This window comes from Hyperoodon ampullatus (assembly GCF_949752795.1).
Source record: "Hyperoodon ampullatus genome assembly, chromosome: 2".
Classification (NCBI taxonomy): domain Eukaryota; kingdom Metazoa; phylum Chordata; class Mammalia; order Artiodactyla; family Ziphiidae; genus Hyperoodon; species Hyperoodon ampullatus.
Genome location: NC_136915.1, coordinates 37129964 through 37156986, shown reverse-complemented (window position 1 = coordinate 37156986; position 27023 = coordinate 37129964). Strand labels below are relative to the sequence as shown.

The window sequence follows — 27023 nt, the reverse complement described above, 5'->3', positions numbered from 1 at the left end:
GGCACAAAACAGCCTTTGGAGTAGAGTGACTCCTTGAGAGGACCCAGAGAAGGCCCCAGTCCTTCCTAGGACCAGGCCCTATGGAGCGTGAATATCCTTGTGCATCTGACCCCGCGTTTTCCTCCCATAAGAGAATTCTTTGAGGCTCCCTGAAGGTTGATTCCACTCCTGTGACCTGTCAAAAACTCCCCGCTCTTCCGTCTGCGTCCATCCAGCATTGAACCTGCAGACACCAGCAGCTGCACGGCCGCCCCTCCCGTCTGTCTGCCCCTCCCGCTCACCAGCCCCGCCTCGCCTCTCAGAGGCTTCCTACAGAGATCTCTCCGGCTGACCTGGCCCCTCATTCCAAGGCCTCAGTCTTACCCATTTCCCTTCAACTCTATTCCACCAACACTCCCCGCAAGCTGAGCACCGCGCCAGGTGCTGGGCACAGAGGGGTAGATGAAACACATCCAACCCCTCAGGGAACTGGCCAACCAACCCATGGTTGACAGACGTAAGCAAATGAGTTGATAAGGACACTGGTAGAAGTCTGCACAAAACACAAAAGAGGAGACAGTTTGTTCACTCTGGGGTGGAGTGGGGGCAGTGTCAGGAAAAGCTACAGAGGAGAGGTGACACTTAAGCAGGCTCCTAAAGGATTTGTAGAATTTCACCTGGTGAACAGGAGGGAAGGTGTCTGGCAGGGGCCAGCCTGAGCATGGGCATGGCAGCATTGTGCCTGTACATGCTGTGTTTGGTGTGCCTAGAGCTTCTGGTCCAAGTTAGTGACATAACAACGAGCCCGCTGCCTGGAGCCCAAGCTGAGTGCCACCAGGATAGGGAAGGACCATCCTGGATGCCTGGCTGGGGTGAGGTTGGGGAGCATGTGCTGATCCACGTTGACTCCCCGTCAGGGGAAAGGTTGAAGCCATTCACACAGATGATGAAGGTATTGGACCCTGTCCCAGTTCTGTGTTCATTTTTTAGCTTTTATAGAATTGGGCACCTGGAGAGTCAAAAGTAGACCTTTGCCCATTGGGACAGGAAGTCTGGAGACCAAGGGATCCAGGGGAAGGTTTGGGAGAAGAGTGAGGTAGGAACTGGATTGAGGGTCATCCAGAAATGAGCAGGACAGGAAATCGTATGGCAGGGGTTGGGCCAGGGTGGGAGGGAAGAGAGGGCCTGCCAGCTGGTGGTCTGGGCCCTGCACTACCTGTTCTGAAGAGCCCTGAGGGCCACACATGTCCTGCCCTGCCTTCCTGGGCCAAATCCTCAGTGCATTCTCTGCTCTCTCCACAGCTCTTGAGGCCTGTGCTCTGAAAGGTGCTAGAAACAGAGCCTGTGAGTGTGGTCTGGGACTCCAGAGCCCCTAACCCACCGCCACCATGGTAGGAAAAGGTGCCAAAGCGATGCTGGTGAGTACAGGGACCAGACTGCAGGGAGGAGGGGGTCATGAGCACCATCCCCGCTGGGGCCTGCTGTCAGCTGCTGGCCCTGACAGGAGGGCCTAGGAGGCTCCGTGGGGCCCCGAGTCTGGCACTGCCAGGGCTCCTGAGTGCTAGGGCTGTCCCAGGCCCAGGTGGGCAGCCCCTCACCCAGCAGGTTAGATGCTGCCATGGCTCCGAGCCCATAGCAGTGCAGATTCCACCACAGAGCCCGAAAGGCATGCTAGGAGGCACGAGGCACACTCCCCACCCTCATCATAAGATACCCTAGAGAGAAGGCTGCAGTCAGTCCTGCTGGGAGGGCTGTCCTGTGGCTGACACCCAGGCACCCCCAACGCTGTGCTCTGCCTGCCGTGGGGAGCATTCAGCATGTGCTGATCAAGGGGTCCTCAGAGCCTGTCTGATTTGTTTCTTCTTCCACTCTGAAAAGTAACATAGAGCATTTCATTTTGAATCGTCTCCTGAGGCCTCCTCAGAAAACCTCCCTCTCCCCGTTCCCCAAGCCACAGCTCTTCACAGCTCACTGCCTCAGAGCACAGGAGAGGTGGTGAGAAGCGGTGGGCAAGAGCAGGGCCGGCTCACTGATGGACGGAACAGGCCAGCCCTGGAATCGGGAACCAGGAAAATACCCCAGGGGCAGTGGTTGTATTCCTTCTCTTGGGATCTTGCTTCAGGAACCAGTGACACTGGGCAGCTGTCAGGGGAGGAAGCCAGTGACTGAGCATGGCCCCTCCTGTGGCTCCTCCCTTCTCCACATGGATTCTCCCGTTGCTGTTCACATTCAGTGAAAGACTGATTGGCCCAGGGTCTCTGCCGAGCCTCCCCAAACAAGCCCTGTCCCTCACCAGGGATTTGATTTCTGGGACTCTGAAGTACTTGGTCCAAAGGAATGGTCTGGGGGAGGGAGCTGGACAGTCATGCTCCAGGCTCAGGACCCTCTATCCTGTCCTGTTCTGAACTTCCAGCATCCAGGCCCTCAGACCTGCTCTGGTCTGGCCCCTCCTGACAGGAACAAGTCTGAATGCACTAAGCTTCTCAAAGTATTCCTCAGCCAACCTGAACTCTGAGTGCTCAGATGTGGGCAGAGCTGGAGGTCTCCTGACCTGAATACTTGCTAGGGGGTGGATGCTGTGATAGAATCAAAAATGGCCTCACCCTTCCCGGAAGTGTTGGAATTGCCATGGGCCTGTTGCAGGAAGTGGGCTGTGGCCCTGCCCCTCCCTACATGGAGATTCTGTGTCCCATGAAACTTAAGAAACCCTTCGAGTACTCTGTACTACTCAGTACTGACTGCTCTACCTTCTCTGGAGTGACCCTCAAAGGACTGGGGCAGGGAGGCAGGAGAGATGTGGAACCCACGTGGGCAACATAGGGAGCATGAATCACAAGGTCCCAGAATCCCTGCCGGAACTGAGCTTCCCGGACCCTGGGCTCTGCCGGCCAGCAGGCCAGCCCGTCTGTGGAAGGGAATGTTGCCTTGGGACGCTTGTTCCCAGCACTAGGATGTGCCTAAAGATAGCTGGGGCTCGATTTCCTCCGTGCCCTCTGACCTTTGACTTCTGCCCGCCACTGCTGCGTCTGAGGCTCCATAGCATGTCCCCTGGGCACCCCCAGTGGTTGCTCGAGATTCTATTCCTGCTTCTTTCTCAGTTCTGCTTATGACCTTGGGCTCCGCTATTCTCGGGACCCAGTTTGGAACCAGTTCCGCCTCCATTCAGTGCTTGTCTCCAGGATACAGCCTCTGAGGAGCGCCATCTCTCCTAGCTAACCTAGGCAGCTGCGCCTGGACTTTATTAGGTGCCTGTGGTCCCCTAAGGGCAAGTGACTGAGGATGCTCCTTCTCTGGATGCCATGGTGGGGCAGAACAGAGGGTCTTGAGGGCCATGCATGTAAGCCAGTGGCACTTGGACCGTCCCAGGTCTGTGGCTTCTGTTGCCGTTTGTGCCCGCCCTGGTAGGCTGGGAGTAGGCAGCTGGCCCCTGCCATGGGGTCCTCACTTCCATCCCCCTTTGCCCCAGGTTTGGGTATGAGGACAGGGGTCCCCTGGGTCTCTTCAGTGTCCACCCTATGTCATCCTTGGAGCTTCTGCTGGGCTCTTCATGTGGCAGGTGCCCCGTGGAGGGTGAGCCACTTCCCAGCACGTGCCCAGACCCACATGCCTGCCGCACGTGTCCCTCCCCCCGTTCCCAGCCCAGATGGTCTCTGCCAGGCCAGCTCAGCTGCCTCCCTCACGCCTCAGCACCTCCTAGGACAGGGCCGTGCAGGAACCCAGCTGGCCAGGGTGCCTCCAAGCCTGGGAGCAGCTGGGATGCTTGGGGGCACTGGGGGTGGGGGGTGGCGGTGGTCCTTTCGTGGAGACCTAGTGCCTCTATACACATGTGGGGCAGGGCTGCCTGGGGCTCAGAGGACAGGGAGCTGGAGGAGAGGAGCCCAGGACAACAGGAGAGCCCTACTGGGTCAGCTTTAACTCCACAGCTGCACACCAAGTCCACAAGCTGGCCAACTCAGTCCCCTCCCCTGTGTCCGCTCCCCACTCATACAGCATCTTGGGCAGAAAGGCCTTGGTGAGCCTCATTGGCCTCCCCCAACATCTTTTTTTTTTTTTTTTGCAGTACGCGGGCCTCTCACCGTTGCGCCCGCAACCGCCCCCCACCCCGTTGTGGAGCACAGGCTCCAGACGCGCAGGCCCAGCGGCCATGGCTCACGGGCCCAGCTGCTCCGCGGCATGCGGGATCCCCCCGGACCGGGGCACGAACCTGCGTCCCCTGCATCGGCAGGCGGACTCTCAACCACTGCGCCATCAGGGAAGCCCCAACATCTTTGAGTTCACTAGTTGCTTCTGCCCCTGGAAGCCTCATGATGAATAAGAGCAGTGTCACCCGGGCTAGAGCCCTGGGTGCCAGAACATCTGAATCGTCCTAGAAGGCTTTTTTTTTTTTTAATTTATTTGTTTGTTTGTTTGTTTGTTTTGGCTGCGTTGGGTCTTTGTTGCTGCACGCAGGCTTTCTCTAGTTGCAGTGAGCGGAGGCAGGCTTCTCGCTGCGGTGTCTTCCCTTGTTGTGGAGCACGGGCTTAGTTGCTCCGTGGCATGTGGGATCTTCCCGGACCAGGGCTCGAACCCATGTCACCTGCATTGGCATGTGGATTCTTAACCACTGCGCCACCAGGGAAGCCCCCCTAGAAGGTTTTGAAAACACCACAGGCCACCTGGGGCTGCCCCACCCCGACCTGTTCTGTTATGCTTTGACAAGGGGGTTTGGATACTTCTTGTCTGCAGCAGCCATCACAGGGCCTGGTGAACAGTGGGTGCTCACCCAGCCCAAGTCCTGGCATGTAGCAGGTGCTCAACTAGTATGGGCTTGACACACATTGGGATCTCAGCAAGCACAGGCTTGACACGCCCCTGGCCCTCCCTTGGTAGAGGGCCTGTCACTTAGCAGCCACTCACCTAACATGAGTCCCAGCATGTAACAAGTGCTCAGCTAGTACAGACATGGCAAATATTGGGCACTCACTTAGCACAGTGCAAGGGGCACAGTGGGTGCTCACCTTGCTCAGGGCTGGGCATATTTTGGTTCCTCACATGGCACAGAATTTGGCATGCATGGGGCACTCATGTAGTGCAGGACCCAGCACACCACAAGGGCTCCCTGTGGGGCGGACACACAGTGGGTGCTCTCTTAACACAGAGCCTGGCACACAGTGGGAGCTCTCCCAGCATTGGATTTGGCACACACTGTGTGCCTTCCTAGCACGGGTTTGACACACAGTAGGTCTTCTCCTACCTCAGGCACCGACACACAGTGGGCACTCTCCTTCTATAAGGCCTAGCACAGAGAAGGTGCTCTCCTAGCCAGGACAGCCTGAGCAATGACTTAGATAATCAACTAGATGATCCTAGATGTGCAACTACCCCCTCCCCAGTGAAATGGACAATATCTAGATCCAGAGGAAAAGGTCCAACCTCCCCAGACTTCCTCTCCGGACCCAGGACCTGCCCTCCGTTCCCCTAGGTCTCCCTCCCCTCCCCGGCCTCCCTGGAGACCACCTACTCAGTCCTGCGGCCTCCCCTCCCCTCACACGGCTTCCCTGCAGCCCCACCACCCCCAGCACGTTCCAGTCCTGGCTCAGCAGGACCTTCCCTCGGAGTCACAGGGTACAACAAAGCCCCTAGACTCCTTGGCCCTCTGGAGGCATGCCCACTCTTATTAAGAAAAGTCAGAGGCGGGGTTGGGGGAGTCGGCCTCCCTGAGTGGGGCTGGAGCAGCTGGATCCCGCTAATGAGGCCTCATTACTGCCAGGACCCAGCTGGGCCGCTGCCGCCTCCTGTCCCCATGGCCAGAGCCAGAGAAAGCTGTCCAGCCAGGGCTGCCTGTTCTGGGCACCCAGCCCAGGCCAGGGCAGCCAAAGCCCAGAGCCCACCCTGGGTGGAAGTGAGCAGTTGGGCATCATGGGTGACTGGGCCTTCCTGGAGCCAGTGGCCCAGCCAGGGCCTTGGCCCTCAGTTTGGGCTCACAGGAAGTCCGCGGAGCGTGTCTGGGGACCCGGCTGCATGAGGCTGGCCCGGGGAACAGCTCAGTCAGTGGGGTCTGAGGCCATTCTTAGGAGACTTGCTTGAGCCGAGGTCAGTCCCCATCTTTCTCCCCAAAATGGGCATAATAACATACCTACCTCAAGGGGCTGTTGGAAGGATTAAATGAGTTAATATATATATAAAGTGTTTAGGACAGTGTCTGGCTCATAGTAAGCACTTAATATGTATTATCTGTTACTATTATTAATAATGCTAATAGCTTCAAAGATGGATGGATATTATCCCCATCTTAGAGATGAAAAAATTAAGACCATGGGCTTCCCTGGTGGCGCAGTGGTTGAGAGTCCACCTACCGATGCAGGGGACACGGGTTCGTGCCCCGGTCCGGGAAGATCCCACATGCCGCGGAGCGGCTGGGCCCGTGAGCCATGGCCGCTGAGTCTGCGCATCCGGAGCCTGTGCTCCGCAACGGGAGAGGCCACAACAGTGAGAGGCCTGCGTACCGCAAAAAAAATAAAAATAAAAATAAAAGACCAGACATGTTAAGTGACTTGCCTAAGGAGATATATATAGTGAGAACTGACAGAGCTGGGGTTTGAACCCAGGCTTGTCTGACTCTAAAGCTTTGCCCTTTAAAAAAAAAGTCATCCTGCCATGTTCCCACTGGGGTCACCTCACTTATCAAACTCACAGGGAAGCCGTCCTTTACATCAGAATTCATACATGCTTCCATTTGACCGATGTTTACTAAGATCCTACCATGTACCAGACCCTTTGCCAACCTATCAGTTTCCAAAAAGAGCTATGCCTTCCCAGCACCAGAACACTCGTGGCCACCTTCCTGGCCATGGGTTTGTGGTGTCTCAGCATCCGCTGGAGACTGACCAGTGAGTGTGGCCTCAGAGAAGAGGGATTGGATGGGTCTGAGTGACATTCCACCCCAGCCATGGTGACAGCTGCTAGACTGTGCCCAGCCCACTCGGTACACACTCCCAGAGGGAATACCTCAGGTTCTGGGTGATGCAGTACTAATCCTCAAAGGTCCTTATTCTGCAGCCACCCTCTTGGCTAATGCCATCTTTCTTCAGGCAGGTGACAGCACCATTCACTAAGCCAGAGCTTTTTTACATGGTCAGTCATATTCTCTAATGAGGACACTCCATCATCTTGGCTGGTTGGGAGTCCCCAACTCCTGGGAGGACTGCTTCAGGACGCATCACCCCCCAGCCCACAGCATTCTAAGAAGTATGAGATGCTCTGGTAGTGCCCTGTGGGTTGCGCCCCCTTCTCCCTTCTCCTTCACCATCTCTAGTGCCCAGTGGTACCCAACCACCTTACCAGAAGCCCACCAAGTGCCAGGCCTATGCACTCAGAAGCCTCTGGGCCCCAGACCTCATTCTGGAATGGGACTGAGCCGCCCTCTCTCTCTCTCTTCCACGCCTGCTCTGCCTCACCCTGTGGCTGTGAGTTTGTGTGTGTATGTGTTTTGTTCCAATAACTTGCTGGGAACAAGGGAGAAACACAACAAACCCTGCGCTTCACTCTAACTGTGGAGCACCCGCGCTGGGCTGCATGGGGACTGGCTGGAGGGGGAGGGCCGGGGAGGGGGTAGGCAGAGCTTCAGGAGGAGATGAGGTGAAAGTAATTGATGCTGCCCAGCCAGCAGTGGAAGAGGCAGGGGATGCGTCAGTGTCGCCCGGGAGCCGGCAGAGGTGTGAATGAGAGGGGACACGCACACGCCGCGCCAAGTGCTCACCCTGGGATGGCCGCGGCTCAGGGACCTGTGGCCCCCTCCTCCCCAGAACAGGTCAGTCACCTTCCAGGAGGTCGAGCCCCCTCTCTGGTGCCAGGCAGACTGAGAGGCAGGGTTGGGGGTGGGGAGAGGGGCTGAGTGGTCTGTGCCAGGGAGGGGCAGGCACAGCCAGCCAGAGAGACAGACACCAGCAAAAGTGACCCAGAAAGTTGCAACTGTGCAAAGGAGCGGGAAGAGTTAGCTATGCGGAGGCGGCACAGGGGAGGAGAGTGGGGCTACGAGGGCTCCCCCAGCCCAGGGACCTGCTGAGAATCTGCTCTGTGTATCAAAGCTGCATTGTCCTAGCTCCCGGGGAGACGGGCCGGAGGTGCCCAGGAATTGTACTAATCAATACAGCCCCATTGTCTGTGCCACGGCAGCTACTCCTATGGGGAGAGTGGTGAGGGGGCAGGGGGGCTTGTTACATGGACTCAGTGATGAGGGTGGGGGAACAGGATGGGGCGACAGTCTCGGCTGCAAGGAGGGAGACCCCACGCAGTGTTTGCCAGTGTCTAGGACAAGTGCCCAGGTGGGGGAGGCACCGGTGTGCCCTCCTCCCTGGAAGCCAGGGATGGGCAGGAACGTCAGGCACGAGGGGGCTGATGGCAGTGAGGGAGAGGGGACTGGGAAAGCCACCTTCCTTCCCTGTAGGGCATCCTGACTTGACCTTCGGAAGGCAAGAGAAGGAATGTCCTCTGGGGAGATGTGGGTTGCATTTGGGAGAAACATTATGCAGGGCTGCCCTCCACCTTCAGGACTGCCAGGGTCAGAAGCCAAAGCCACTTTCCAGAATGCGAGCCCGCTGCCAACCGAGCGGGGCAGAGACTGCTCACGGCTGCCACAGTGCAGGGCATGACTGCTGGGCTTCAGGGCAGAAGCAGAGCCCACCCGATGGCCCTATCACTTCTCCCAGGGCCTGGAGTGGAGCCTGGCATGCCTGGGGTGCGTCTTCTGTCTGCTCTCCACGATACTGGCAGATCACTCTCTGCCAATCAGGGCTCCGGGACGAAACAGCACCGGGCATGTCCTTGCCTCTCTCACCTCCTATACGAGGGCCTGATCTCCTGACAGGTGCTCGGAGGCTTTCCTTGAAGCAAGAGGCACTAACAGCCCCTGCATACTGCTCGGGTCTGGGGTAGGCTTTCCCACGGTCCTGCTGCTCCAGCCCGGGCCCTTGACTCTTTCCCATGTCTGGATGAGCGAAGCCAGATGAAAGATGGAAGGCTCTGTCATTGCGGGGCAGATGTTGCCTGAGGGCCAGCCTGGATCCTGGATTGATTGGACCGACGGGAGAGAAGTTGGGGAAACAAGAACCAAGTGGTGTGAGAGGGTCACAGGGTCTCCTGAGGCAGCCACAGTTTACTGTCCTGGCTGTTCTGCCTGAATTCCCCACTGGGACTCAGAGAAAGTTGCCAGTGATCTGGATTTGGCTCAAGGTCAGTCTGGGATGTAGGGTCTTGCCCGTTCTCCTCCACAAAGTTTGTCTTGGATGGGACTTCATCCCTTGAGCAAACCCTGGGGCTGCAGAGTCCTGGACAAGAAGCCTGCTGGATCCTAGTGGGGCCCGCCCTGCCCGGGCTGCTCCAGGATTCCTCAGTGTCCACCGAGAGCAGAGCTCACAATTCACAGAAATATCCTGTGGACACCGCTCTCGGAGGGCAGGAGTCGGGAGCCAGAGCACAACCGTCGCCCAGGGCAGAATCCTGGGCTGCCTCTGGGTCTGAGCATGAAGAAGGAAGGGACACCCCTGCGGTGGTGCTGGTGGCCGCCACTGGGAGCGGGCTCGGCAGCATTGTTTCTTTACACGTCGCTGTAGTTTCCAATTTTTTTTTTTAATGATAAGCTTATAATGATTTTATAATCAGAAAGAAAGCAATAACAACTTTTTTTTTTTTTAAGTTGTTTAGAAAGCCAGTGGGAACTAATGGAAAATACAGGAGACAGTCAGAAATAGCAAATGCCAGGCAGGGCAGAGCTACAGAATATTAGGAGATCTGTTGAGGTGGTCTGTCTATCCCCTGATTTTACAGGTAAAGACGCTGAATGCTGAGAGTGGAAGTGGCTTGCCCAGGGCTGCTGAGGGAGCAGGCTCTAGAATGCTAGGCTTCTAACCCCCAGTGCAGGGTCCCGCCCTGCCAAGCCCAAGGTATAGAGGGAGATCTGGATTCTGCCCTCAGAGCTGAACTGCCTTAATTCCAGGAGTTCATCCAGACCAGTGAATAAGTAGAGGGCAGAGGGCTATGGAAAGGACTTATGTAAGTGACTGCTCGGTGTGGCTCACCCCTCTAGGCAGGAACAGGGGTGGGAGGTTGTGAACCCAAGACAGGTCAGCGACTGCTTCTAAGGGTAAGGGGCATGGAGGGTTTTATACGTATATGTCTGTACATGGCACGCGTCATGGAGGATGATCAGCCAGCCCACCCACACAGCCATGGAAGGCACGCCCCGTAGCCTGCATCCTGCCTGGCCTGGGGAAGCTCAGGCACAGGGCAGGGCAGGGCAGTCCCCACCCTGCAGATCACTCACCAGGAGAGTCAGAGGTGGGGGGGGGGGGAGTCCCTCCAGGGAGCCCAAGGAGGAGGGGAGCAGCCCAGAGGGGCACCAGGCCACTCTGGTTTAATTCACCACCCAGGTGTGAGCGACGGAGGGAGGTTGGGGGAGCAGCGAGGGGCAGACGGGGGAGGTGGGTGATGGGCAGGACCAGCCTGGAGACCGGCCAGTGGGCAGGGCCGAGCTGGGTTCGGCAGACAGGCCACCAGTCTGGGCAGACCAGGAGCACAAAGAAATTCTTTCGTGGGCACCTCAGAGCCAACAACCTCTGCAGGGACCGTTAATATCAGTGACACGCTGTTCACCTACCAGATCAAGAAAATGGGAGGCTTGGAATGGGGGAAAATTATGCAAGGAGAAAAAAAGTTGTGCAGCATTGAAAAAGGCTCACCAGCCTTGGGCGTCGCTGCCAGGGAAGGAAGTGGAGGGGCGTCCCCAGAGGAGGGCTGGGGGAGGAAGGGAACTAGAGCCCCTAGGACGCCCCCCACACACAGAGGGACCCTTCCCTCCAGTGTACTTGGAGGAAGGTTGGCTTCTTCTGTCCTTGCTGAGCGCTATGCCCTCACCAGCCAGGCTGCCTGCACATAGCTCGCACTGGAATTAAAAGTCAGAGGCCTAGCTGTGGACCAGGCTCCCGTGGCAGCATCCCATCCACAGTTCCTGAATGGGGCACCGCGGGGCCAGGGAGCAGCAGATGGTGCTGCTTCTGCCGTGAGCTCCTCGCACCTCTTGCAGGGTGTCATTTCAGCTCCTTCTGCACAGCAGACCCCTAGTGTTACCAGTTACTTCCCGCCACAGCCCAATCCCCAGTTCCAAGCCCCTGTCCCCCAGGCTCTGGCCTCCCCAGGTCACAGCCGGCAGGGCTGAACTGGTTAGCACAGGGCTCAGTGGTGTGCTGCTCTTGAATGGAGTGACCACGGGCCCTTGAGGGCTCAGTCAAGCTACTGCCTATGGCACTCAGCTGGGGGCATCATCACCCTCCCCGCCCCCTCCATGCCAGGGAAGGAGCAGACCTCGGAGGTCCAAGTCTGGTCCTGCTGCACTTGGTCAGGGGGCTGGGGCCAGGAGAGAGGCCTTGAACTTCAGGCCTTGGGGACCTCGGTCTCTGCAAGAGGCTTTGCCCTTGCCCAGCCCATGAGGCCATCCTGGACCCTCAGTTGTCTCTTTTACAGCTGTAACCGCTGCTTCGTGACCCCACCCATGTACTCCACAGCTGCCACAATCCCCCATTGTGCCCCTAAGTAAACAAGCCTTGGACAGAATAAAACTGTTATTGTAGGATCAACATATATGAGCCCTATTTGGCTTGGATTTGTTTGGGAATGGATAAACTACCCCAAGCAGGCCTCACACCCTCTGAAAAAATGCTCCCCTGACCCTGAGGTATTTCTAGGCCTGTCCCAAAAAAAGGCCCTGGGAGGTGGTGACAGGCTTAGGCAGGAGTCTGTAAGGACCTGTCACACTGGGACTGGGAGCCGCCCACTCCCAGAGACAAGGCGGCCTTCAAGCCCCTTCATCAGGGGGGCCTTCTGTGACCTCACCCAGCCCCCAGCCCCACCCCTTGTCATCCTCCCCTGCTCTTGTGACTTGAGAAATTCCCCTTTGTGGACACATTGAAGTTGCATATAAAAATTATGTGTTTATCTCATTGATGGCTTACTTCCTCCTGGACTTCTAGTTCTGAGTGGGTAGGGGTGTGTTTTGTTCACTGCTGAATTCCCCGAGCCTGGTGCAGGGCCTGGCACATAGTAGGAGCGCGTAAACCTCCGTGGCTGCGTGAATGAAAGTACACAGGCTCTGCTGGTTGGCTCTGCGTGCTCCTTGAAGGGAGCACCACGGTTTCTGGCACTGTGCCCCCAAACCTTTCGGGATGGTATAAGGCTCAGTGTCTTCGGGCAATGCTGGATTGGGGGTGCAGGACAAGCGTGTCTGTGCTGTAGTGCCCATGTGGTGTGCAAGCCCAGAGCACCCCCCCGAGATGTACCCATTGTGGGAGCAAGGGATGCACGGCTGGGGGGCCACCACCAGGTGCCGGGGCCTCCTGTGCCTGCCTTCCTAAATGGGCCTTTCCGGAGGGCGCAGGCCTGGGGAGGCCATTCTTCCCCTCTGAATGTGTTGGTCAGTGTCAGGGTCCGACAGCGTGTCAAAGCACCAGGCCCGTTTGTTTATTGGCCAGCGTGCCTATTGTCCTTGAATATGTCTCTTTCAAGCTGAGGGTCAGCGTCACTGCAGCGCCGTCCCTCAGAAGCCATGCGGCTGTGTCTCTGATCCTGGGTGTCCTCCAGGGACGCCTGGCCATTTCTCTCAGGAGAACAGCCCATCTCTGGGAGGCTGTCTCCGTCACTCAAGGACTCTCTGGGCTTCTCTGTTGGTGACTCTCGGGGCCCCTGTCTCTTAGTGAGACACCTCTGACCCCTCAGGCTCTGGCTCAGGGTGGCTCCATTTCCAGCTTACCTGGTAGGGGGTGGAAAGGCCAGGGCATGGGGGAGGGGTGCCCTCACTTATAAAGGAACTTACTGGGTTAGTTCCAACTGTGGGGTTAGGGTCCTCAGTGGGGCTTCAGGCCACCCAGTCCAGCCTCGCAGCTCCTCCAGCCCAGCCCGGCATCCTTCCCTTGGGGCAAACTCCCCCATCAGCCCCTCCTGACCAGCCCGTCTTCTGCAGCCCACCTCTTCTCAGCTCAGAGACCCTTTTCTAGAGTCACTCCCTCTGTTTCCCCTAGCAGAGTCTGTCCTCCAAGTCTGGCGTGGTGCCTACAACTCTGGTCTCCTCCCCCCAACTCATGGCCAGCATCCCCCAGCCCAGGTCAGCTTCCCCAGGGCCCCCGCCCCCGTCATGGGCAATATACGTGGCTCCCCTGGCCCTCCCATCCTGAGCCCCAGAATGCCCTCCCCAGGTCTGGCCCAGCTCAGTTGCTTCCCCCTTCCCCCACCCTACAGCCCTGCCCACCGTGTGCCCCCCGGAAAAAACCTTCAGCTGGGGGAGGGGTCCGGGTCCCCTCCCCCGCAGCCGCCTGCCATGGGCAGCGTGCTCAGCCTGGCGATGTGGTGGCCGCAGCTGGGGGGGCTGTCTGGACACAGGCCCCTTTGTGCCCAGCCCAGCTTGGCTGCTTGGTATGAGGCTCAGCTGCTCCCAGATCCTCACCCAAAGGGGAGAGGGGAGGCTTGGGAGGGTCTGGTGCTAGGGGGCCCTCATCTCGAGCTCCCTCTCAGTGTCCCACCTCTCAGATGTCGGTAGCAGCTGCTCAGGTGGGCTGGTGCCCCTGGCACAGTGTGCTGGGGGGCTGGTGAGGGAGGCCGGCTTGGCACCCTCCGGCGGCCGCTGCTCCCTCTCCCGTCCTCTGCCGGGCCTGCCTTCAGCTGCTGCCAGCAGAGGGGAAGCCCAGGGTGGGGTGGGGGCCTGGAGGGTCCATGATGTCCCCACTGGGGGTGGCCCAAAGGGTCAGGCACCGTGCGTGCAAATGCCTTGCTGATGGTTGCTTCTCTCCTGTTCCCGCAGAATGGTGCTGTGCCCAGTGAGGCCACCAAGAAGGACCAGAACCTCAAACGAGGCAACTGGGGCAACCAGATCGAGTTTGTACTGACGAGCGTGGGCTATGCCGTGGGCCTGGGCAATGTCTGGCGCTTCCCGTACCTCTGCTATCGCAACGGGGGAGGTAGCCAGCGGGCACAGGGCAGGGTCCACCCACGTGGATAGAGCCCACCCCCCGGGGCCCAGCCGCCCCCTCCGCGACACACACTCCAGACAGGCTGGCCTCTGGCCCTGATCTACTTTGCTCCCATCCCTGGCTTAGGTACCCTTTACCTAAGGTGCAGCACCCCCGACCCTGGCAGCCTGCTCCCTCGAGGAGAGGAGAGGTAGAGAAAAGCAACCCAACCTCCCAAGGCTCCCTGTTTTATACTGCCTGTGTTTCAGCAGCCCTGCACCCAAATGATTCACGGATATTTGAGGATCTCACTGACTAATGTGTGTAAAATTGCTTGGTTAAGCCATCAAATCCCACCCAAACATGGCGGCTCTGGGCCCTGGGTTTGACTCAGAGCAAACTTCCTGGGAGCCTCTGTCAGGTTCAAAGACAGGTGGTGAGCAGTGTGCCTCAGACTTAGGCTCTGGCCCAGTGCGTGGCACACCCTCCTGGGGGCCCAGCCAGTTGCAATGGTTTTTGCTGTCAGTTCTGAGCAGGAAGAGGGTGGGATTTCCCCAAAGCCGCCCTGAGCCAGCCCTCTCCCTGCCCACCAGGTGCCTTCATGTTCCCCTACTTCATCATGCTCATCTTCTGTGGGATCCCACTCTTCTTCATGGAGCTCTCCTTCGGCCAGTTTGCAAGTCAGGGCTGCCTGGGGGTCTGGAGGATCAGCCCCATGTTCAAAGGTGAGGCCTGGGTGGGGTGTGCGCGCGCACACACACACACACACACACACACGGGCCTCTGGGGACCATGCTGACTCACCCATCTGTATAAACACTGCCAACCCCTATGGGACACTGGTGTTAACCTGAGGCCCACATCAATGGCCAAGGCCATGGACACATGCTGGGATCCATGTTTACTTGGCCTCCACGCTCTCTTCCTACCACGTTCATACACAAAGGCCCTTCGCCCCCCAGCTTGCCCCTGCCAAGGCCTTGAGCTGCCTCTTTTGTGGCTCTCCATGAAAGCCTGCCTCTTAAGCCCTTCAGAATTAGCCTTGCCTCCTTCAGCCAGACGTGTGAGGCTGCTCCTGCCCCTCTCCTCCCCCAGGTGTGGGCTACGGCATGATGGTGGTGTCCACATACATCGGCATCTACTACAATGTGGTCATCTGCATCGCCTTCTACTACTTCTTCTCATCTATGACGCCCGTGCTGCCCTGGGCCTACTGCAGTAACCCCTGGAACACGCCTGACTGCGCCGGTGTGCTGGATGCCTCCAACATCACCAATGGCTCCCGGCCTCCCGGCCTTCCTGGCAACCTCTCCCACGTGCTCAACCACACCCTCCAGAGGACCAGCCCCAGCGAGGAGTACTGGAGGTGAGGCCCCCAAGGACCTGGGCTTCTGGGGGGGACCCCTGGCGCCAACACTCAGCCCTCGCCTTGGCCATCAGGCAACTGTCTGCAGTCTCGGGAGGGTACCAGGAATGGAGGGGGCCAGAGGTGCGGGAAGAGGTACAAGGAGTTCACAGCCTGGTTCAGGAGAGGCTGACACTCCCACAGTGGCAGCGAGGGAGGGAGGGAGTGCTCCAGCTGTCAGGCAAGTCTGCAGAGGAGAGTCAGGGAAAAGGGGGCTAGCTTCCTGGAGAGAAGAACAGCACGAGTGGAGGCCCTGGGTTCCAGCTGAGCAGGGGCTGGTCCTGAGCCTGAGGGGAACCTGTTGTGATGAGAGTGACAGGTGTGTGGGGAGCTCACGGGCCGTGAGGCAGCCTAGGAGGGAGCACCAGCCCTCTTGGAGAACTTACAAGAATGAATCATAGACCTAATGCTGCAGAACAGAAGAAGCCGTGAAAGTTTCCTGAGCCCAGGGCTGTCCTCATCAAGCTGTGCTTAGGAAAGATAGCCTGGCACCACTGTGCTCCGTGGTGACAGAGAACAGAGTCTCGGGGCTGGCTGAAGGGAAGCTGCTGCTGGAGGTGTTTGGAACATCTTGTCCCAGCTGGGTGGGTGTGAGGGCACAGCAGGACATCCTGGAGGAAATTCCCCATGTCCTGTTGAGGAACTCATGGGAAGAGGGCTTGGTGGACTGGCGGGTAGGCCTCATTCATTCATTCCACAGACATTTATGGTGTCCACCCTGCCGGGCCCTGTGTGCCCATGGGGTATGCATGGCCCTGAGCCCCTGCCCTCAGGAGTTCACAGTCCAGGGTGGGAGATGGGTAGTTACCGCTCTTAGGGGCAGGTGCCTCAGTGCAGGTATGTGCAGGGGTGTGGTGGGTACAGGAGGAGCTGATCAAGAAGGCTTCCCAGAGGAGGGAGGGAGATGTAGGAGGGATTGGGAAAGACATGACAGGTGAGCCGAGGCCAGGAGGTGGCAAACTGGAGCTGGGGTCGGGGGCAGGTGGGACACTGAGTATTGGGACAGCAGAGGCCAGAGGCATCATAAGGTGCAGAGCTTTTCTTTTTTTTTTTTTGCGGTACACGGGCCTCTCACTGTTGTGGCCTCTCCCGTCGCGGAGCACAGGCTCCGGACGCACAGGCTCAGCGGCCATGGCTCACGGGCCCAGCCGCTCCGCGGCATGTGGGATCCTCCCGGACCGGGGCATGAACCCGTGTCCCCTGCATCTGCAGGCGGACTCTCAACCACTGCGCCACCAGGGAAGCCCAGGTGCAGAGCTTTTCATGCCAGGCTGAGGGCCGGAGGCTTTCTCCACAAGGTGATGGAGAGCCGTGGGTGAGCGGCCAAGGCCCCAGTGATACTTGAAGTCCTAGCAGGTCAGTATCCTCGAAGCCCAGGTCCAGTGCTCAAACCCTGAGGGCCCAGCTTCCCTGTGCCAGCCTCTGTGCTGGGCTATAGACATTCAAAGATGGTTAAGATGTGGTTACTGCCCTTGGGGCTTGTGGTGGAGCCAACAGAGCTGTTGCCTCCCAGTAAGGGGCGGGCAAATTTACCTCTGGGCAGACTCAGTCATTCAGTCATTGGACAGGTCATTTTCTGAGCTCCTAGTAGGTACCAGGCACAGCACTCAGAGTGGGGACAGAGTGGGGAGTAAGAAACAGACTCCGCCCATTTAGGTGTTCTGCTATATTTGAGGCATAGTATGGACTGGGCAGCTTGATCTAGACTGGGGGTGAACCTTCTGGAAGTTCCCAGAAGCACAGTGCCCTGCCCATACGCCGGAGATGCTCCAGAAGCTCTCACCCCGGGGGCCGTCTGCCAGGGATTCCCCGACGGGTGGGTCCACGGCAGGGCAAAGCTCACGAGATTTTATCCAGTGCAATTAGAGGGGAATTGCCCTCAAAGAAAACTAGCCATGAGTCAGGAGGTCCACAGGGTGGCCAGCTCAACTCTACTCCTCAGCCGGGGCTGGAGCCAGGCATCCCTAAGGAGCCGCTTGTCCCAGGCAGGACTCGTTCCTTGAAGGATGGCTCCCTGCCGCCCCCTCCTGGAGAGCCTGGGGAAATGACCCTTGAGAGGGCCGCCCCGGATGGCATCAGCAAGGAGGTGAGGCGAGCAAGCACCCCCATTTCTCGGGCAGCTACTATGTGCCAGGCGTATTCTCTTATATGATATTATCCCTGTTTTTCAGATTCAGAGACTTATGCTCAGAGGTTAACGAACTAGGCAGCAATGCTGTGTCAGGATATACATGCCTCTCTCTGCCTGGTGCCTGGTGTGAATTAGGCCAATGATACTCTACAGGCATTCTTGGTCCACACTCTCCAGCGCCCCTCTGGAAAGCTGCACAATCTCATTTGAGCCCCACAGCAACGCTGTTAGGTAGTGGGTGCAAGTTTTATAAAATATTCCCATTTTACAGGTGAACAAACAAGTCAAAAGAAAGATTAAATGACTCCTCTAAAGCAAGAGAAGCTCCCAGGGCAGATTTCTGAGCCCATGTCTGCCTCTTGCTCACCCTTTGGCCCACAGTCTTCCCCTCCTTCACCACCCCTTCACAACCTTGTCTTACAGTCCTCTGTGTGCTGGTCTAACGCCTGCTAGGCAGGCCCTAAGCTCAGGACATGCCCTCTCATCTCCCCAGCAGACACCTGACATCCAGTGGGACTTGGATCCCAGCACCCCTCTCCTGGTGTCTTCATGGCAGCCCCGGAGCCACACAGACCTCACTCAAATCCTGACTCTGCCACTTACCAGCTGCGTGGACTTGGGAGGTCACCAAAACTCTCTAAGTCTCAGCTGTTCATCCGTTAAGCGGGCGTGGTTACAACATCATTCTTGTTGTTATAAAGATGCGACATAAATCACTGGGAACAGTGGTGGGTGCTTGGTAAGCACAGTGAAAGCCACTGCTGGAGATGCAGTGAAATAGATTAGGGTGTCCTGTTCTCAAGGCATTTACCATCTGGTTGGGGAAATTTAAAAATAATGCAGAATAATTCCATAGATGTTATGCGAGAGGCAACTTGTAAATATGTGGGATTCCAAAAGTTTTAAGGTTAGCTGTTTGATCTCAAAAGCACATAGTCCAAAACCAAAACAAAGCACTAAATATGGTACCATAAAAAGAAAGGTAGAGTTCATTATTTAGTTCCCAGGCTAGCCTTCTAAACTCTTTAAGCCCTCGTATTATATGATGGACTCTTGCAATAAAAGATAATATAAAGCACTACCAGCTTAAGAGATATAATTAGCAAAGTTTTTTAAAAGTCTTTTGAACAAGAAATGGTTTCTTTACTTTGAACGCTGGTGCTTAAAGTAAAGCGACTCTCGGCTGTAGCAGTAGGACCCGATGACTATTCTGGAAGGCAGAGACTCCCAACACGATGCACCCTAAATAGTGTGCCAGTCCGGTGCCGCTTGGGCAGCCCAGAGTCCCCAGCCCTGCTGCCTTACTTTGAGTGACCTTGTCGATTTGCCCTTATGGGCCAAAAATATTTTTTCTGCGTGCCACGAAGGGAAAAGGATTGGAAAGCACAGCTGCAGGGGTCCAGGAGCCTCTCCTTGGGGGGAAACCTCTCCATTCCTTTGTCTTTAATTCCCCCATGGACTAAGAGCCTGGAAAGGTTCCAGCCCAGGGCGTGGCCCGTTGAATGAACCAGCTCTATGGCGGGAGTTGGACAGGAGAGGGGCGTGTTGGACAGCGCCCTCTGCAGGTCACAATGTGTAAGGCGGCCTGGGGGAAGATTTGAGGCAGAGGAGGCAGGACAAGGTGCTTGCAAGTCTTAACAGCCAGGCAGGCTGACCAAGCAAACACCAAGTCCCAGGCCTGGCGACACTGTCCCATGAGAGGCTGGAGTGACAACCCATCGCAAGGTATTAAACATGTTGTCATGAAGTTTGAGAACTGATTTGGGGAAAAAAAAAGTAAAAATAGCTAAGACTAGAGGACAGCCTATGAGCTATGCTGAGAGACCCTTGATGAAAGAAGGGAAAGAAAGGAGCTTGTATTTACCTAAACTTCTCTACAAATTATCCTAGGTTGGTGTTATGATGCCCATTTTACAGATGAGGAAACTGAGGCTCAAGAGTTTGTCTCTTGCTCATTACTTCTAGCCTGGACAACTCCAACAACCAAGCCGGTCCCCCTCCAGGTTCTCCCCTTTATACTTCTCAGTCCATTTTCCATCATGTGCATTCACTCATGCATTCAACAAATATTTATTGGGCACTGCTCTGTGCCAGGCACTGTGCTAAGCACTGGGGGATACAACAGTGAACAAAACAGATAAAAACCCCTGCCTTCAGAGGGCAGATGACAAACTAAATAGTAGAATGTACAGTGTGATAGAAAGAGATGTGCTGTGGAGGAAAATATAGCAGAGAAGGGGGTAAGGTGTGCCAGGCTGGGGCCAGGGTGGCAGGTTTAATCAGGTGTGCCAGAGTAGGCCCCTTTGCAAAGAGGACACCTGAAGACTTGAAGGAAGTAAAGAGGGCGGGAGCCACGTGGACAAGCCCAGCTGCATAATTTGTGGGGCCCACTGCAAAATGAAAAGATGGGGCCCCTAGTTCAAATGAATTAAGAATTTCAAGATGACAATGGCAGGGCATTAAACCAAGCACAAGGCCCTTCTAAGCATGGGGTCCTGTGTGCCTGCACAGGTCTCACACCCATGTGGACATGTGGAGATTTGGGGGAAGGGTACTCCAAATAGGGAATAGCATGTGTAAAGGTGGGAGCATGCCCGGCACATTTAAGGAACAGCAAGGAGCCCAGTGCAGCTGGAGCAGTGAGCAAGGGGGAGAGCAGGAGGAGAGGAGATCCGAGAGATGGCAGTTAGGAGGTAATGGATCACGTAGGGCTCTGTAGCCACTGTAAGGACTTTGGTTTTTCCATGGTGAGAGATGGGAGCTGCTGCAGGGTTTTGAGCCAAGGAGAGACCCTGAGAGTGCTCTTCTAAAAACCCTCCAGAAGCTTCTCATTGTTCTCAGAATAAAATCCAAACTTCTCAGCCTTGACTTCGCAGCTTCTCTTGGTCTGGTCCCTTCCTGAGCTACTGACATGCCCAGGCGGGGCTGTGCTGGTTCCTGACCCCTGTCCTGCTGCGTGCTATTCCCTCAGCCTGGCATACACTTCCACTCCCCTTCACCCACCTCCTCCCCATCCCTCGAACTTTGGCTCAAGCTTCACCTCTTCCAGGAAGACTTCCAGTGTGCTCCTCCCCATGGGGTTGAGACACTCCTCCTGGCAGTACCCACAATGCCTGATCCAGGTCTATATGCCCAGCATCTAGCAAGGGCCTGGCACATAAACGTCCAGTTGATTGAAAGAGCACAGCTGGCATGGCACAGGGCACCAGATAGAGCCACACATACGTCAGTTCAAGTCTGGGCCTGCGTGCTCGGAGCCTCCATCTTTACTCAGCCCTCCACTGCCTCCCTCTGTTCATCAGAGCTGGAGGACTAGTGTGGGTGAAAAGATCACAGAAGGCTTCCTGGAGGAGGTGATGCCAGATAGGGTGTGTCTAGTCTGGAGGAGAGGGCATTCCTGAAGGGAGAAACACACAAGCAAGGGCCTGGGCTGGGTCTGAGCAGGGACAGGGAGACCTCCACACCCAGGGGCTGAAGAGGCTGGCCCAGGACCAGGGTGTGGCCTGCAGGTGCCCTTGAGGGTCCTGGGAGAGGAAGCAGGCAGAGGGGGCTGGGCCTGCCAGGGCTGACGCCTCCCATCTCACATCAGCCGGCTGCTGGGACTTCGTGAGAAAGGAGGGAGCTGCCAGGCTGGGCCCTGGCCTTGGGAGTTTGTTGCTGGGTGGCGGGGCTGGCCATCAGTGACAAAGTATCCCCTTTCCAGGCTCTATGTGCTGAAGCTGTCAGATGACATTGGAAACTTCGGGGAGGTGCGACTGCCGCTCCTTGGCTGCCTGGGTGTCTCCTGGGTGGTCGTCTTCCTCTGCCTCATCCGAGGGGTCAAGTCTTCAGGGAAAGTAAGTACCCCTCCCCGAGCAGGGTCTGTACCCACCCAGAGATATCCTGCCTCCCCTACCTGGGTTTTGTGTGTGGAGGGGTGGGTGGGGGAGTGATGAAAGGATACGGGAGGGGAAGAGGGACCAGAGGACCAGTGGTGGTTGAGGGGGCAGGAAGAGCCAGAGGAGACCAGCGGGGCCCCTCTCGCACCCAGGTGGTGTACTTTACGGCCACATTTCCCTATGTGGTGCTGACCATCCTGTTCATCCGTGGTGTGACCCTGGAAGGAGCCTTCACGGGCATCACGTACTACCTGACACCACAGTGGGACAAGATCCTGGAGGCCAAGGTGGGCTGTGGATGGAGGGGGACCAAGAGGGCCGGGGAGGGGCAGAGAGGTGCCAGCCTCTGACCACAGCTCCTCACCGGCCCATCCCTCCCGCAGGTCTGGGGGGATGCCGCCTCCCAGATCTTCTACTCGCTGGGCTGCGCGTGGGGCGGCCTCATCACCATGGCTTCCTACAACAAGTTCCACAACAACTGTTACCGGTGAGACTCTCCCTTCCAGCCCTGGGGCTGCCCCCAGTTCCTACCCACTCTGCAGCCTGACCCCGGCTCCCCCAGACCCACCAGGTCCAGTGCAGCCTCCTGGCCCACCAGGGCCCTCCCTTCCACTCACGGCCTTGAGATCCTGGCGACGCGGGGTCCGGGTCCAGTCATTGCAGAACGGAGAGAGCTTTGGCAGAAGAGAGAAGAGGTGAAGACAGTGACGCCCCAGGGGTCTGTGGGGACTCAAGAGCCTCAGGCCCACTTAAAGAGCTCCAGAGCAGACCAGAAAAGAGATTGGGGGCACCTTTGTTCCTAGAACTTTCTCTGTCTCCAAGTCTCTTGGCCCAAATTGGGCAGGGAGAACTAAGCTGCGTGTCCTGACTCTACCTGTTTTCCTCCCCATCAGGGACAGTGTCATCATCAGCATCACTAACTGTGCCACCAGCGTCTATGCCGGCTTTGTCATCTTCTCCATCCTGGGCTTCATGGCCAGTCACCTGGGTGTGGATGTGTCCCGCGTGGCAGACCACGGCCCTGGCCTGGCCTTCGTGGCATACCCTGAGGCCCTCACCCTGCTACCCATCTCCCCGCTCTGGTCCCTGCTCTTCTTCTTCATGCTCATCTTGCTGGGGCTGGGCACTCAGGTACGAGGTGCAGGACATGGGCCTGTGGCTTGGGGAGGGAGGAGGCAGGGGCGGAGGTCAGGCCCCTGCTCTGATGGCTGTATCCTGCAGTTCTGCCTCCTAGAGACGCTGGTCACGGCCATTGTGGATGAGGTAGGGAATGAGTGGATCCTGCAGAAAAAGACTTATGTGACCTTGGGCGTGGCTGTGGCTGGCTTCCTGCTGGGCATCCCCCTCACCAGCCAGGTAAGAACGCGAGGGAAAGGCTAGGCCGGAGTTGCCAGGGTACGGGGGTTAACAAGGGGGGAGTGTAGCCTCGGGCACCCTGGACTCAGCTGCCCACTGGCCCGCAGGCAGGCATCTACTGGCTGCTGCTGATGGACAACTACGCGGCCAGCTTCTCTTTGGTCGTCATCTCCTGCATCATGTGTGTGTCCATCATGTACATTTACGGTAAGTGCCCAAGCTTACATGGCCTCCCGTGTCCCGGCCCTTGGCCTGCCCACGCTGTCCTGCGGGCCTGCTGACCTCCCTCTCTCCAGGGCACCACAACTACTTCCAGGACATCCAGATGATGCTGGGATTCCCACCGCCCCTCTTCTTCCAGATCTGCTGGCGCTTCGTCTCTCCAGCCATCATCTTTGTAAGTTCCTCGGTGGTCCCTCCCCTGCTGCCCTGTGGCAAGCGTCCTTCTCTTGGGAACCAGCAAAGGGAGAGCAAGAGCCCATCCAGCTGGCCAGAGGTCCCCATGGAGGCTCCACACCCACAAATCTGACCACTGGGGGTCCAAGGAAGGTTGCGTAGAGTCAGACAGGTGTGTGGAGACTCAGAATCACCCAGGCCCTGGCCTTGGGTTAGGAAGGGAGCACAGGGCCCTTTATTTGAAGACAGTGCCCAGCTTCGGAAGGGGAAAGCAGGCTGGCAGCAGCTGAGAGCCGGCCCTCCCTCCCTGGTGTTCCCGCCTGGCATTCCCAGAGGAGCCTCGGAAACCATGATTGACACTGGTGTCAGCCTCCGTCAGCTTCGCTGAGCTCCTGTCTCCAGTCCCTGATAGCCGAGGTGCTCAGAGTACTCAGGGTATGTGGTGTGAATGCATGTTGCAGAAGCAGGTTGTACAAGTCAGATGTCAGCTCAGGATCCGGGACACCCTCGTAAGCCTTCCAGGCACTGGAGTGGGCCGGCTTGGGAGGGGGAATTCTGGGTTTCCACCAGTATTCAACACCTGGGAAACTCCCATCAGGGAGCTGAAATGGTGGGGGGAACTCCCACCGTGGCCGGGAACCATATATTAAGTCATGTGATACAACTCTCCAAGGTATCGTTATGATCTCCACTTTACAGATGAGGAAACTGAGGCACCGAAATGTTAAGTAATTGATCCAAGGTTACACAGCTTCTAAGAGGCAGAGCCCTCATGCAAAGCAGGTAGTCTGATCCGGAGCCTGTGTGCTGGGCCCGTGCTACTCTAGAAACCAGTGCAGGAGGAGGGGTGGTCTATGGACTAAAGACCCTCTGATCTTGCTTCTTTATGCTCAGGGTGAGAAGTGGGGGACAAAAGGGATTTGCTAGTGTAATGGTCCCTCCACAGAGAAGAGGCAGGGCCATCTCTGAGTGACGGAGGTGTCAGCCCAGTGGCCAGGGCACTGTCCAGAGTCCTGTGTGCCACAGAGAGGTCAGCACCGGATTTCCACTTTGTCTCATGTTTCTGAATAAAAGGCCCCTGAGGGCTGAGGCCTCCGTCACATGGGGTGTGGGATCTTCCCGAGCCTGGCGCAGGCACCAGCTCTGGCCACCGGCCCAGCTTTGAAACAGGAGCAACGGAAGTCTCCTGTAAGTGGTGGGAGGAGGGGAGGGTAGATGCCAGCCAAGCGCCGTGCCCTTGAGGGTTGTGGCTTTGGCCCAGGACCTGCCCCAGGGGAGCTCATCCTCCACGGCCCCCCGGGAGGCTGCCCCCCTGCTCGGAGACCCAGGGCACCGCCCAGGCAGGGCAGGAGGCAGGAAGGGCCCTGGGTCCAGTGTCTCCGTGAGATTGAGTCAAAGCTGGCAGCGCCCTCTCTGTGCCCAGAAAGCCAGGCTGGAGTCACCTTCAGGTGAGGATGCCAGGCTCTGTGGACACGTGTTTCTGGGCTGTTGGTTTTCTTTGGGGGCTTTACTTCTTTATATTGCTGAAAAGGTCTTTTTTGACAAACTCCATCCTTCTATCAGCTCAAATAAAGAATTTATCGGGACTTCCCCAGCAGTCCAGTGGTTAAGACTCTGCCTTCCAATGCAGGAGGCGTGGGTTTGATCCCTGGTTGGGGAACTAAGATCCCACATGCTGTGGGGTGTGGCCAAAAACTTTAAAAGAAAATTTTTTTTAAGAATTTATCCACACCTTAGATCAGGATCTAATTCCATTCAGAAAACTTGCTCTAAGCTCCTCTGTGTGCAGCGTCCTAGGAGGGCCCACCCACCCCTGAATGGATATGGGTCTTGCCTTCTAGAATTTGGTCACCCAGAAGGCTGGAGGGGCCTGAGCTCCAGGACACAGCTGAGGGCTCAGGGTGGATGCTGAGCCCTCTTGGCAAGTGGCATCCACTGCCCCGGCTCCTCTGGGTGGCCCATGAGCCACCTGCCCATCTTTCTGCTAACTTTAGGTTTTTCGTTGCTGGAACCCCAGGCTTTATTTCCCATGTCCCTCATCTCTTTCCAAAGCGGTTCCCGAGAGCATCCCCAGCCTGACACTCATGATTTCTAGCCTTTGGAGCCTCCCCAGGCTGTCTGGTACTGTCTGCACAGCCACAGACTGGCAGGACTTTGCCCTTTCGTCTCCCGCATTACTCCCACCTCCTTGCATAAGTCAGTTCAGATCAGCACACAAGATTGTGCCAAGCACTGTGCTGGGCATTGGAGACCCGGAGCTGATGCAATCCCAGGAGCTCCCAGGTCTGGGGGAAACACCCATAAAATGCTTAGTAGATGGAAAATGCCACTAAAGCCCTTTCAGGAAGAGGAGACTGGAAATCAGTGGAGGCTTCTTGAAGGAGGTGACATTTGCATAGGGTTTGACAGAGGAAGACGCAAAAGAGGATCCTCCATAGTAAGAAGGGTGGGAAACGCTGGGTGTAGCAGAGACACTGAGACAGTAAGGCCAGAAAGATAAGCCGAGGTCTTGATGTGAGGCGGAGAAGGCCCTAAAGGCCAGGGATTTGGCCTCGCTTCAGCAGGCAATGCAGGGCCATTGCGAGTCTTTGAGCAGAACTGACTTCCAAGGGCCACGGCAGCTGAGTGGCTCCCTGGCTGGTTCAGGATTATGCAGAAGACAGACCTCTCCCCTTCCACCGTGGCCACCTGCCCATCATACCCTGGACCCCTGGTTCCATCAGCTTCTTCCACTACCCAAACGTTGACAGTCACCCCCACCCTCCCCAAAATGCCTCTTTCTAGTTTGGGAAACTGGAGAGGGAGGGAGAGGGTGCGGATAGGAGGCCCGAGGCCTGGGTGGGGCTGGGCAGGACTCACGCCCACTCCCGTTCCCCACTCTCTGCAGTTCATTCTCATCTTCACGGTGATCCAGTACCAGCCGATTACCTACAACCACTACCAGTATCCAGGCTGGGCTGTGGCCATCGGCTTCCTCATGGCTCTGTCCTCTGTCATTTGCATTCCACTCTACGCCCTGTACCAGCTCTGCCGCACAGATGGGGATACCCTCCTCCAGGTGAGGGGTGGGGGCAGGGGGCAGCCAAGTGAAACAGGAGCCGGGGGATGGACAGGGCTTCAGGGCTCCCTTCTGATGACCGTGCCCACCCCGCCCCCAACCATGCCTACCTCTCCTGCAGCGTCTGAAAAATGCAACCAAGCCAAGCAGAGACTGGGGGCCCGCCCTCCTGGAGCACCGAACGGGGCGCTATGCCCGCACCATTCCACCCTCTCCTGAAGACGGGCTTGAGGTCCAGCCGCTGCACCCGGACAAGGTCCAGATCCCCACGGTGGGCAGTAATGGCTCCAGCCGTCTGCAGGACTCCCGGATATGAGCACAGCTGCCGGGGGAGTGCCCCACCCCCGCCCCGTGCTCCCGCCACAGAGACTGGGGAGGCAGCGGACAGGTGTCACCGCCTGCCCCTCCACGCCCGGACCAGGGCGGCTCCTGTCACCTTGGCCACCACTGCTAGCGTGGTCATTCGTGCCCGTGTCCCTAGTGTTTACAGGTCCTTTGGATGCCAAGATGGCAGCTGGGGGGCGTGAGTGATGGGAGGGTTGCTGGGGGGCCCAAAGCACTTTGGAGGGGTCTCAGGCCAGGTCCCCGGAGGCAGCTGGACTTTATGTGGCCTCTGATGCCCCCACACGTTGCCCTGAGCTAAGGTTCTGGGTGGCCCCCTACCTGTCCCCCTCCCCGAGCCTTCAGCCTCCTGACCAGTGTTCCTGCCCCCGGAGCAGACCCCAGCCTCTGCCCAGGCAGATTTGGATCTTCCTACCTGGAGGCAGGGTAAGGGGCTATAGGGGGCTGTGCAGTGTTACATGTCAGGCTGTAACCCCAGCCCTGTCTGTCTGTCTAATTATTTTTGTAA

At 57.3% G+C, this 27023-nt stretch overlaps 1 protein-coding gene across 1 annotated transcript; it reads left to right on the top strand.

Moving 5' to 3' along the window:
- Nucleotides 1-1367: 1367 nt before the first annotated feature.
- On the top strand, nucleotides 1368-26489 carry SLC6A9 (solute carrier family 6 member 9; the record flags this gene model as incomplete). The annotated part of the gene is given in 15 exon segments (XM_079697047.1): nucleotides 1368-1397; nucleotides 7621-7653; nucleotides 7655-7768; nucleotides 13802-13958; nucleotides 14543-14674; nucleotides 15045-15315; nucleotides 21189-21321; nucleotides 21516-21650; nucleotides 21747-21850; nucleotides 22257-22494; nucleotides 22585-22719; nucleotides 22827-22926; nucleotides 23016-23116; nucleotides 26003-26173; nucleotides 26295-26489. Coding segments are annotated over 15 exon segments (2049 nt in total).
- Nucleotides 26490-27023: the final 534 nt, after the last annotated feature.